The 12,693-nt window shown below is 24.5% G+C and overlaps 1 protein-coding gene across 4 annotated transcripts in view; it reads right to left on the reverse strand.

Annotated features, from left to right (window-relative positions):
• Positions 1 to 972: 972 nt before the first annotated feature.
• LOC145835250 (vacuolar protein sorting-associated protein 54-like) overlaps positions 973 to 12,693 on the reverse strand; it is a 33,547-nt gene continuing 21,826 nt past the window's right edge. For all 4 annotated transcript variants that reach the window (XM_082942815.1, XM_082942817.1, XM_082942816.1 and 1 more), the window contains 11 exons: positions 12,440 to 12,684; positions 11,204 to 11,304; positions 10,151 to 10,296; positions 9,888 to 10,042; positions 8,592 to 8,668; positions 7,144 to 7,248; positions 5,123 to 5,306; positions 4,028 to 4,165; positions 3,247 to 3,414; positions 1,967 to 2,116; positions 973 to 1,259 (listed from right to left, as the gene is read on the reverse strand). In XM_082942815.1, coding sequence (XP_082798941.1) covers positions 1,197 to 1,259; positions 1,967 to 2,116; positions 3,247 to 3,414; positions 4,028 to 4,165; positions 5,123 to 5,306; positions 7,144 to 7,248; positions 8,592 to 8,668; positions 9,888 to 10,042; positions 10,151 to 10,296; positions 11,204 to 11,304; positions 12,440 to 12,684 — 1,532 coding nt within the window. In that variant the 3' untranslated portion in view covers positions 973 to 1,196. The remainder of the gene's footprint in view (positions 1,260 to 1,966; positions 2,117 to 3,246; positions 3,415 to 4,027; positions 4,166 to 5,122; positions 5,307 to 7,143; positions 7,249 to 8,591; positions 8,669 to 9,887; positions 10,043 to 10,150; positions 10,297 to 11,203; positions 11,305 to 12,439; positions 12,685 to 12,693) is intronic.

The raw sequence follows: 12,693 nt of genomic DNA on the forward strand, positions 1-12,693 counted from the left end.
TTTTTAAATAACTAATATAACGTAAAACATAAATTAATTTAAATAGTGATTTTATGCAAATCATATTTTCTTTACAAAAATTAAACTTTCAAATAATTACTAGCCTACAAACAGTTGAGATTTCTACTTGAAAATGACTAACGTTGTCCAAAAACTTAAGTAGTTATATTAAAAGTATTTAAATGTGAATTGACTGGATAAGAATCGATTTTTTAAAAACGACTAAATCTTAATTTCTTTTATTGAATTGTTTTTACCTATTTGGATTAGATGTGTACTATGGTAAATTTATTTGAAGGCAAATCCTAGTATACTGTTAAAACGGTTATGTTGTTGAGAAAAAACGCATAAGGAAATTTAATTTTTCATACATATAGCAAATGCAGATATCTTTCATTTAAAGTTGTGAAATACTCCTCAGCATTTAAACTCTTATATCTAACAACTTTTTTTTAATGTAAAGTCTGCCAGCATTAAAATGGCGCTTAAATGGTAGGTTTACAATGAGTAATCGTAAATACAAATGACACATAATAAAGTTATTTGTGGGACAGTAACTGTTTGGTAAAAAATAAAACAAGTACTTTTAGAATATGGACAAATGTTACACATTAATTATTATTTCTGATCAAAATTATTTTTTCTCCGTACTTCAGTTTATACTATTTAAATAAATTATTTAAAATAATCTTCTATACTAATTTTATTAAGTACACCTATATATGAATAAAAAACAAAAAAATACTAGATGTAGTAACAATCAATTAAAAATATTATATTATTAGAACTTATATAGCAGTATTTACACACATTCAAGAGTTTTACACTTTAATGGAATAAAAACATCTTGTAAGTATAAAAATTAGAAAAAAAATTGACTTTTAACAAGTTCATTGAACTTATAAATATTTGAACTCAACTTAAAAAAAGTAACAAAAAATCATGATTTGAAGAAGGCACATTTTATTTGTAAAGAAATCAAAAACTTAGAACTTAATAATAATAGTTTTTGACAAAAAAAATGTGAGTACAAATTTAATCTAAAATAATAATGTAAAAAAAAAATTAAGTAAGTTATTAAAACTAAAATTGATTATATATATGTATATACACATAATTAGCAATGTACTAATTAAAAAAAACATCTATGGAACTTTGATATGTTAAAAATTTCCAGATTTAAACTAGGTAATAATTTAAACCAAGAAATTCCATACTGTGTTCAGCTCTAGGTCTACTGTTTTTATGACTCCTAATTTCTGCAGAACGAAAGTTATTATATATTTTACTTACAAGTAGTTAAAATAAACGTTAAGGAAAAAAAAAACATTTACTTTTAAACATCTATAACTATTTAATTTATGTTATTTAATTTAATTAAGTAACAATTTATGCCATTTATGTTGCTTGGAAAAGTACGAGATTGAAAAAATTAAAAAAGATTTATCATTAAATAAAAGAAAAGAAAGGCAGCAACCCTGCCTACATAATCAAAACATGTATTTTAAAAGAACAAAAACCACTAAATAATAACAAAATAAGTCCAAAAACAATAACAAACAAAGCAAAAATAAGTTAACTTGTACATAAGTTGTTTTTAAAAGAGGCTAATTAAAATTATTCAATTTTAGTTGAAACGTCACAATGTGTTTTTTTGTGTGATTCTTTAAAAATCTTACTTTGTTCTTTATTTCGTTCTGAGGAGATGCATAAAGCATCGAAACTAAGTAAACGATTTAAAAATTAGTTGTTTTTTTATATTATAAATATAACTATTTATAAATAGACTTTGAACAATTTGTATAAAACTTGCTTTAGGAGTGCTTAGATATAAAATACTTTAAAGTTGTTATTTATAAAATTAGCAGTGAAATTAAATGCATATAAAAATTGACTCTAAAATGTTTTGTAAAAATAAAATTGGCATAAGCGAACTCAAACTGTAACGTTAAATTAAAATACTAACATTGATATTTGTTGCGTAATGAGCGAGATCAGCATTTACAAGACCATGCTGCGGACCTCCATTGTTTGATATCCCAAGTAAGTTTATTTTTTTACTGATACAACACTTAATTATTGAATTTAATCGTTCAAACAACATGCACAACTGAACCTGTTTTAACATTGCTTCTTTCGATATATTAGAACTATTTAGTCAGATAAAATCATACTTTTTAAGAGGTATAGGTAGAGAAAAAAAGTTAGATAAAATTTTTAAGTAATATATATTTATTTCATAAATTTAAAGTTTACACTTGGGTTAAAAAATTTAATTGAAATTGCATAATACTATAGATATATAAAATTAGTTTAAATGTATATATTTAAAACACTGTTTATAATTAGAAAAAACAAAGATTTATCTCAAAAAAGAATACAACAACGAAACTAAAAACTAAGAACAATACAAAAAAACTAACTAACAAAATAGGAAAATGTATACGATTCGAACCGAGTTGTGACAATCATTTATAGTTTTTTCAGAGAATTTATTTGATATAAACAAAAAAACTTAAAAATTAAGTCTTAAAAGTTAACAAAAATGGTTGAAAAACAAAAATTTATTTTCCAACATGTCAAATTCTGACAGAATAAAATGATAATTAAAATTTAAAAATTCTTAATTTAACTTAAACTTTATGAAACTAAAACAACAATTGTAAGCAATGTTTGTTACACGATGAATTTTTTGCTGTTTTATTGACCCATAAAATTTAACCTTTAACAAAACTAATATTAAAAGCAGGCCTTTCTAAAGGGGACGATATTGGCAAAAAATATAACTAGTAAGGCGGCAAAAAAGTAAATGGGTAATTAAGTAGTGTATGGGCAATTTCTAATAAAGTAAGGGGAGATTATGAAAATTTGTTTTGGATTCCCTGATTTTAAGCAAATAACTAAAATTAGTTGTAATTTTTTAAAGATTAATAAACTATCAAACAGCTGGATAAGGCGTAAAAATGGTCAAAAAGACTTATTATAGACTAAGTTTTGGTGCTATGCGCCTGACCATGTGTAAAAAAGCTGAAAAAAACACAGGAAGCTTTTCTAACTTTTGTATTTATATCTATAAAAAGAAAATAAAAAGTTTTAAATGATTATTATTATAATATCAAAAACATATCTAAAAAATAGTTTTTGGCAACAAAATTATACTTAAATTGTATAAAAATAATTTACTTTCATTTTTATAAAAGTTTTTTAATTGAAATAATTTTTTAAGTAGAAAAAGTTATAACTAACATCGGGTAATAAAGGAGAAAGTAATTTATACAAAACTTTTAGTTGTTCAACCATTGACTTAATTTGTTGAGAAGGCACTGGAGCTACTGCTTTCCATGAAGATAATTTGGAATTTACCATATTTTGTGCAATATCTACTAGCTTAGATTCAATTTTCTGAACATGATCCTGATTAAACACAGTATTTTTCATTAAAACATAGATATTTTGATAATCTAATTTTGAAGTATTTTAATGATTGTTAAAGAAGTAACAAAAATTATACACATTCAGCTAATACAAACGTTTTTAACTATGAAAACTATATAGACTAGGGCGCTTAAAATAAATGCAACCCTTGAGTTATCAGCTGGAAAAAATTTTGCATGTGGCAAGTACATCAAAAACACATTGTGCAAAATTTAAGACGATTCAAAGAAAGTCTTATGTAGGCACACTTGTTTTTTTTTAAATAGGTTAAAATACAATAATAATTACAAAAAACGACAAAAATTAAATAAAATCAATAAATGCCACCATGAAACTTTCTTCAAATTGCCTTAAATTATGCCTAATGTGTTTTTGTGATAATTTCCAAATGTAAAACAGTTTTACACCAAAAACGGTAACGTCGCATTTTAAAGATCCGATTTTGGGTTGTTTTCAGAAATAAAAAATTGCCACTGTAAAATTTTTACTGAATAAGCTATAATTTTGCTCTTTTTTTTTTGTGATATTTGTTAGGTACATAAAAAAAAAACTTAAAGGTCAGGTTTATTACAAGTACTCAATAAAGACTTACTTCATATTTTTGTTTGACTACATCAAACTGAAGAAGTATTCGAGTGTTTTTGTGCTTTTCTTCAGCTTCTCGATTATAACTTTGTAACAATTTTTTCTCAAAATTTTCACGCACATATGGCAAACATCTTAGTATAAGCTATAAATTAATTTCATTTTATTACTTAAGCCTTCTTGCGATCTAAACCTATTCATACTACTAAATATTCAATATTTAAAAATTATAACAGAATACATTTCATTTTCTTTAAATTTATTTTAGTACTTTCGTAGTAAGGCTCATCAGAAATAGTTTCTTACTAAATTGGAATGAATACAAATTGAAATAAAATTATACTGAAGTTTTAAGTTTTAAAATACAAAATGACGTAATAATCAAATGTTGAAAATTAAATAAGTGCTTATGCTAAACACATTTGGTATACTAATAAAACTCGTTAGAATTAAAACAATCTAGATAATCAAGCGATAAAAATTAAAACTATACTTAAAAATAAAATTAAACAAGAAACTAATTACTTAAAAGTTACTAATATAAGGATTTAAAAAGTCTAGTTTGGTATACGAACTTTTAACATTTGATTATTACGTCATTTTGTATCTTTAAACTTAAAACTTCACTATAATTTTATTTCAATTTGTATTCATTCCAATTTAGTAAGAAACTATTTCTGATGAGCCATACTACAAAAGTACTACAATAAATTTAAAGAAAATGAAATGTATTCTGTTATATTTTTAAAATAAGTTATGCACCGAAAAAAAGCTGTTAAAATATTTAATAGTTATATCGTTCGCCAAAATTAAACTGTTAATTAATCTAAAAACTATAAACAAATATAAATTAGTTTAAATAAATTTAAACTGTTGTAATAAAAATTTTAAACAAAAAATTTAAACTGATTTTATGTAGCTAATAAAGAAATTATTACAATATGTTTAAACATATAAACTAAAAAGAAAAACATATTTATTTCAGCATCTAATTTCCACTTAAACACATAAAAAGCGTTTGTAATAAAAAATAATTTACAGTTAGAACTTAAGTATAGCTAAAATAAATATCAGTTAAGTATAAATTATAAAAAAAAGTAACCTGTAGACTTCTACTGGCTAATGCTAGGTGAGCAGCATTTATTTTTCTTAACCCTAGTTGCTGTTTCTGGTCAAGAATTTTGGCCATTAAAAGTAAACTACCAGTTGTGTCATTAAAATATTTCAAAAGCTCACACAAGTTTGTTATAACTATGAACATTGAATTTGGAAATTCATCGCTACACCTAGTTAAAATAAAAGTTAAAACAAAAAGCAGTTCGAAATCATTACACACTTTTCTTAAAAACTATAACCGTTGTGTCATATATTAAAAACTGTTGAACCTTAGAGATAAATAGTTGGTAAAATTGAGTTGCTATCAAAGGCATGGGGTGTCAAAGTTGTTTACACAACTTTATTCTATTTTAACTATCTGAAACTTCTAACCACTTAACAAAACTAAAAAATAAAATCTACGTAAATACGACAGAGGTGGAATGGTGATGAAGGCGTTTCCACATGATCAGTTCGTAGTAAAAATAGAAGGTTCACTGGGACTCACTTAGAAAACAGGACGTTTTTAATGGTTTACTTACAACCTTATGTCAAAAACATTGGACACAAAACGTTCCATAGCTAGTGCGGAAATATAACCAGTGAACGTGAGGACAGCGTGGATTCCAAATGTCTGTTGACGATGTTACTGAACATTCATCGGTGTCAATAGTGAACTAAGATAAGGTAGGTAAAAAAACATTCCCACATCTATGGTATCAACTAGATAAATTTTTCTACCTGTCTATGTAGGTTACAAGATTAAATGTGCCAATAAAGCTTGGAAGTAAAGTACTTTCTTTGAAAAATGATGAGAAGCAATAGTCGATAGTTTTTATTTTTAAATCAGTTCGTTATGTTATATTTGCTACTGATGAATGGAATGCTTATATTAATAAGCCTGAATGTCTGCTGCGGTATCTTCAATTGCTGCTGGTGTTGATGATAATTAATGACAAGCCAGGAGGGATTCAGAGTGAACCATGTAGTACGTTCGAGAAATTTTAGGTTTTATTTATGCTGTACTTTATAGTTTTGTTTTTAAATTAGTTTACTTGTTTAAAGTTTCTCTAGTTCCATTTCGTCTTAGTAACTTATTTTTACTTGTTTCAATACCCTCCTCTAGATTAACATTTATTTATGCCTTAACTGAGCTGGTGGGGATGTAGAACTATGTTACACTGTTACACGTAAGTGATCAAAAGGTATTTGTATTTATACTCGTTTTTGTTATTGATTATTCATAGTTAAAAAATAACTAAATAAATAACACTAACAAATTCTTCACAAGTAGTGACTAAAAAAGTTATAACAATGTTTGGCTTTTATGTTCAAAAACTTAGTGTAATTTAAAACACTCAAGATAAGTTCGGTGCAAATTATTAATAACTTTTTCAAGTACATCAGTTTACCGATCTAACATCGATCTGCTGTGCTAATTTAATGAAATAGTTAAAACAATTTTTTTAATTATACTAATTTTATTCTTTTACATCAACTTAAAGTTCTATAGGGTTGTATTATTAAGTTTGCACTGTGAAACGACATCATTTTACAATGAAAGATGTGCAATATTAAATTACGTTATTTTATTTTTTTCTAAAAAACAAGTATTTTTAACGCGTTGCCAACGTTCAAAATACGAATTCATATGAATTTGATTTGAGGTTATAACCGTATTTAAGTCTTAAATAAATGACAAAAAAAGAAAAAAAATTACAATCAAAATTTCTAGAAAAGAGAAACAATAAAATACTTTAAAATTGATTTAAATGACAAATTATTTGAGATTACTATTATTAAATAATATAAATTTATTAAATGGAAAAAAGTAATTAAAATTATTTAATTTATTAAGTGTTACTCATTAAATCTCAAAAAATACTATAAACATTGCCAAGTTGGAAAAAATACATCTTGCAAGTAAATAAAAAATATTCAAAAAAAGCAAACTTGTATAAAATCAAGAACATGAGACTAATGTAAGTTTTAATAGTTTCAATTATTAAAGTACAATAATTAGCTTACTTGCAGTATTCATAAATCATTTTCAGTAGCATAAGTGTAACGCTGGCAACAGGAAATTTTTCTCGATCAACAATGATATGCTTAGAAACTTCATCTGATACTGAACTGTGTCAATGTTGTTATTTAATAATTATAATTCAATCCTTAAACTTAACTTTTAAAGTTTAAGTGATCTGGATTACGACTGATAAAAATTTAAGGTTAAAAATGTATTTAGGTTACTGCAATAATACTGTTATGGTACTTTAACTGTGTTGTATGGTAGTAAAAATTTAAATATTATATGAAGCTTTTGTGCATTTCTTATATAACTTAAAATTTTTTATCTTATGTAGAAAATTGTTCAAAATTTCAGGATAATCTATTTCAAACATCCAGGTTTAATGGCCACCCTAAACATAATGTAACAATTGTTATTATAATTTCAAAATTAATGTAGAATTAATATGTTCCTAATATAAAACTACAACCGTTATTTTTAAACAAATTTTAAAAATGAGAAGCCAGCTAACAAAGTCTAGAAAAACTTTAGTAGTTATGTAATTTTCAAAGTGATATTTTTTTTTAATTTTAAAAGTGTTTGTTTATGACAAAAAGCAATTAACCAGTTAAGATATAAAAGGAAAAATTGGGTAGCTGTCAAATTTGCACGAGCGTACAAAAATGCACGAGGGCACAAAACTGCACGAAGATACTTTTGCATGAAGGGTCACTTTTGCACGGTTGATTTTATTTTTATAATTTTTTTAATAATTTTTATTTTTTTACTATCACTGTTACCCTTAACCTCGGTCCGTAATTTTTTTTTACATAAATATTTTTTTTGAATAATAATTTTCATTAGTTACTTCGTTACTTTTATCTTTACTTCACTTTTACCCCTAACCATTACCATAAGTCGGTAAGTTTTTTTAAACTTAATTTATCGTTTAGTATATTTTTTCTTTTTTTTTGAGTTTTTATTTTCTGTTTTCTTAGGATTTTTTTTACTCTCATGCAAAAATTACCCTTGGTACAATTTGTCTTCGTGCAATTTAGTCCTCTCGTGCAAATTAGTAACCTCGTGCAATTTTGACCCGTTCCCGGAAAAAATTACTAAGAAAATTAATGATGTTGTTTTAAAACCATAAGAACAGCTATCTCATGTTGAATGCTTTTCACTATAACGTAGATGTAGTATTTTTAACATTTTAATTAAAAAGAACATTAGGTATATTTTGATAAAAATAAAAAATACTAAAATGAGAAGTTTAACTTTTAGAATTCTAGATAATTTTATTTTAAACATATTTATAAAATGGTCTAAATAAAAAACTAAATATTTTTCTTCCAGACTACTAAGTAAGTTTATAGACTTCTAGAGCACTTACACAATGAAAAATAAATTTTAAATCAACTAAAATTATATTGATTGAAGTACAATATATAAATAAATTATAACAACATACTTAGTAGTTTTTTGTTGAATTTCTTTTTTTTCGACAATACATTGCAAAATATTTTGAAAATAAGTAGAAACATCTGCCTATTTTAAAAATATTAAGCATTACTTCATACTTTATTATACAGACAATTTTCATTATAACTTATGTAGTAGTTAATCACTATTAGAAAATAAAATTTATAATGCTTATTGTAAACATTAAAACACTTGAATAAAAACTAAAACAAATAAAAATTTATCTTTGTAAACTTTATTAATGTCAAAGTAATTACTTTTAAATTTACATTTGCATGAATAACTGTGAATGTTATCTAATAGTTAAATAGTAATTTCGAGATATAACTTGAATAGCGTAATTTACTGAACTAAGTCCCTTACATTAAAATAGAAAACAAAAAAAAAAAACAACTATTATATACAAAGATTCCTTTAAAATTTTATTTCCATAACCTTATTACTAATATAAAAAAAAATAAACAAAAATACAATTGTAAAAATATTTTAGTAAAATTTTTTTTCTATAAAAAAGCATATTTAAATCAACACCTATAAAAAAAAAGTATAATATCGTAACTGGTCGAAACTTATTTTAAGGCTTTCTTTCAAACATTTTTATGACTTTTTTTTAAACATCAGTATGTAAAGTGTAACTTTTAGTGACGTTTCAGGACTTAAGGGAATAAAGGAATACTAATTTTTAAGAATAAATAAAATATTAATAAAAATAATAATACACAAATATACAATTTATAGTATTTAATAAATAACTCTACAAAAAAAAGCTTTAATATTTTTTAGCAGGCTTAACCGTATGGTTAAATTTTGAAATCCTAAAATGACTGCTAAAACAACACGAGTACTTCTTAAAAATTTTTAATTTAGTATAGTGAAAACGGTTTGAAAACAAAAATTTCACTTCATTAAATATTTTACGTATAAAGGTAAAAATAATGGGTTTAAAAAATACTCTAACAAATGAAAGTTTTATAACAAAATATAATTGTAAACTTAATAAATTAATGACTTGTGAAATTTATATAGTTTTTAACATAATTTAAAATACCAAAAAAACTATATTTCCACATTATTACTGTTATTGTATACTGCTTTTAAAAATTACACTTAATAAAGATCATAGCAACTTCAAATAGTGTAAAAAAAATCTAAACTATAGATTAACGTTTACAGAAAAATTGTCAATTTCTAAACGTTAAATTAGTAATAAATTTTTTTTTTAATAAATATAACAATAAAGTTTTCACATTTTAATTAGAAAACGATTATTCTATCAATAAATTACTTGTTTCCACATCTCAGTTTTCAGAAGATCCGTAAGGTTAGCCATTTTGTCTTCATGAAATCTACTTACAAATCTACCGGCCTGGGTTTTTAAAGTTCCTCTTAGAGAACTCGTAATTTTTTTCTTTTTAAAAACATGGTTGAGAAATTTATGTTCTGAATAAAAAGTTATATGTACCTTCAATAATATATAAAACTCTAGTGAAAACAAGCTGTCATTTGTAAATCAAGTTAGTTTAAATAAGACTAAAATAAAACAAATACCTTTATCATATTTATACATACTATTGACCATGTTTTCAAGATTATGTGTGTACCAGTTAACAAGTTTTGCAAGTGACATAAACTCATTTGATGTTATTTTATCAACAGATCCATTTTTATTTTTTGCTAAAATTAATTTGACGCACCTGCGAAGACAAGTAAATTATCTAAGTTGCTAAAAAATATATATAAAAATTTTTTTTTTTTTTTTATTACTAATTGGAAATTAAATTGTAAACCAAGACTACATAATTTTTTTTATTATAGGCGTAATAAAAAAACTATATGATTAAAAACAGTGATCTACCGGATCTAGATCCGGGTATTATAAAAAATTTGGATTTGGATTTTATATTCAAGTAAGAATCCAGTCGGATCCTTTGCAAATTTCAAAAGTTATCAGTGTAAGTTTTAAATCTTCTCTCAAACACGCCAAAGACCTCTTTTTTGCTCTTCATCATAAATATCTAGTATAAGTTTTAAAACTCCCTTCAAATACGTTTAAGACTTTTTTTGCTCTCTATCGTAAACTTTGGAAAATCTAGTGTAATTTTTGAAACTTCTTTTTTTTTGCTCTTTATAATAAACTCCGGAATGTCTAGTGTAAGCATCAAATTTTCTCAAAATTGCAAAAAAAGTTTAAAATTTTTTCTGTAATATCTAGAGTAAATTTCAGAACTTTCCTCAAATACGCCCAATACTTTGTTATTTTTTCTCTTCATCATAAACTCCAGAATGTCTAGTGTAAGTATCAAGTTTTTCTACAATCTTACTATAATGTTAAAAACTTTCCCGTAATATCTAGTGCAATTATCAAAAGTCTCCTAAAAACATGCTTAAGACCCTTTTTTCAAGCGCCTCGTGAAGAGTGCTGCTCTAAAACTTTCTAAAATAATAATTAGAAGGAGCTGAAACGAGTAAAGCAAATTTAGTGATTCATCAGATCCATAACTAGATCCGGCCGATCCAGGTATTTTCTTAATTAGTATCTGGGGGACTCGAATATTATCCGGATCCTGTAAATCAATAATTTAAAAATGTACTTTAGACAACCTGTCTTGTTGAAATTCACATGTCCAAATAAATAATTCGTAGATAAGATTAATAAGGTTTTCAAGTTGTTTCATATCATAGTGGTGAGATTCTATGTCTTCCTAAAGTGTTAAATAAAAAATATTAGTTTAACCATGTTTTTTTCTTATTTAATTTTTTTTATTTTAGAACTTCTAGAATTAAAATTATAGGATTTTTAACTAAAAAAAAAACATCAGTAATACAAAATCATAGGGGGGTAAATAAGTTTTTAGCATTAGTCTTACTTTTTACATTAAAAACTAATACTAACTGATAGTTGCATTTCCCTGTTTTTTAAACTTAATGTAACTTTTGAGATACAAGTGATCAAAGTTAAAGAGCTTAGTAGGTTACTTCGAAAAGCGAAAACTAAAAGTCTAAAATTACTACTTAACTTAAAATCTATTTCTTTCTATTTTTTATGTTTACATGACAATTCAAATTCGGACAATTCAAACTCTTAAATTTTTTTTTAAGTGCAACAACTTTAAAAGTAAAGTATATTTGAAATATATATAAAAAACTTTTGTAGGTCTAATTAATAAGATTATTATAGTTATAAAAGTTTCAAAAAATGTTTATTAAAAGATAACTTTCAAAGTTACTTATTTCAGCCATATTTCAGCAAACATATAAAGTTTTGCAAAAAAATAATGTTTACTTAACATTTAGCCCTACATACACATTTCTTATTTTTTTAATACTTGAGTGGTGGCCCTTTAAACATTAATAATTATAACAATTTAAGAACTTTAGTTGTCCGAGTTCGAATAGCCGTGCACGTTCAACTGTTGAGACATCTTTAAACATGTCAAAGATTTCTTAGAAAAGTTAACATTTGTAATTTTTTTAAAGCTGAAGGTGTACATTACAAGATACATTCTATAGAACAAAAAGTTCAGTTAAAGTTTGAGACATAATTAGTTTTGTAATAAGTTTTTCAATACTAACGAAAGAAAAAAATATTCATATCTATGTTTCTGGAAATTTTGAAAAAATTACTAAAGGCATATCAATTTTTTTTTTATTATTGTAAAAGTATAAATGAAAGAGGTTTAATAAAACGTACATAGTTGAAATGTTAGAAACGTACCAATTAAAAATGTAAAATTAACAACTTAAAACAGAATTATCTTTTAGTTGTATTGTTTTGAACAAAAAATCAAATCTGATTTTTTTTAATAACTAAATTTGTTAAAATGGTTAAAAACATACTTCTTTTTCAGTTTCTACATCAGAGTAGTCTTCACTTTCACTAGAACGTATATCAAATTTTACAGTATCGTTTAGTTCGTGACCATTAGAAGAAGACAAACTATTTATGCTGTAATTTCGTGGAAGAACATTTAAGTTAGTAAGTAACTCATCTTCATATGATGCTAATCCTTCCATAACATATTCAGCTGAGTTTATACTTTCTTCTTCAACATCACCAAATGGATTTAAGGAAGTAGGAAATTCTAAATAAA

This window comes from Thalia democratica, chromosome 4 (assembly GCF_965202585.1).
Source record: "Thalia democratica chromosome 4, ktThaDemo2.hap1.1, whole genome shotgun sequence".
NCBI lineage: Eukaryota > Metazoa > Chordata > Thaliacea > Salpida > Salpidae > Thalia > Thalia democratica.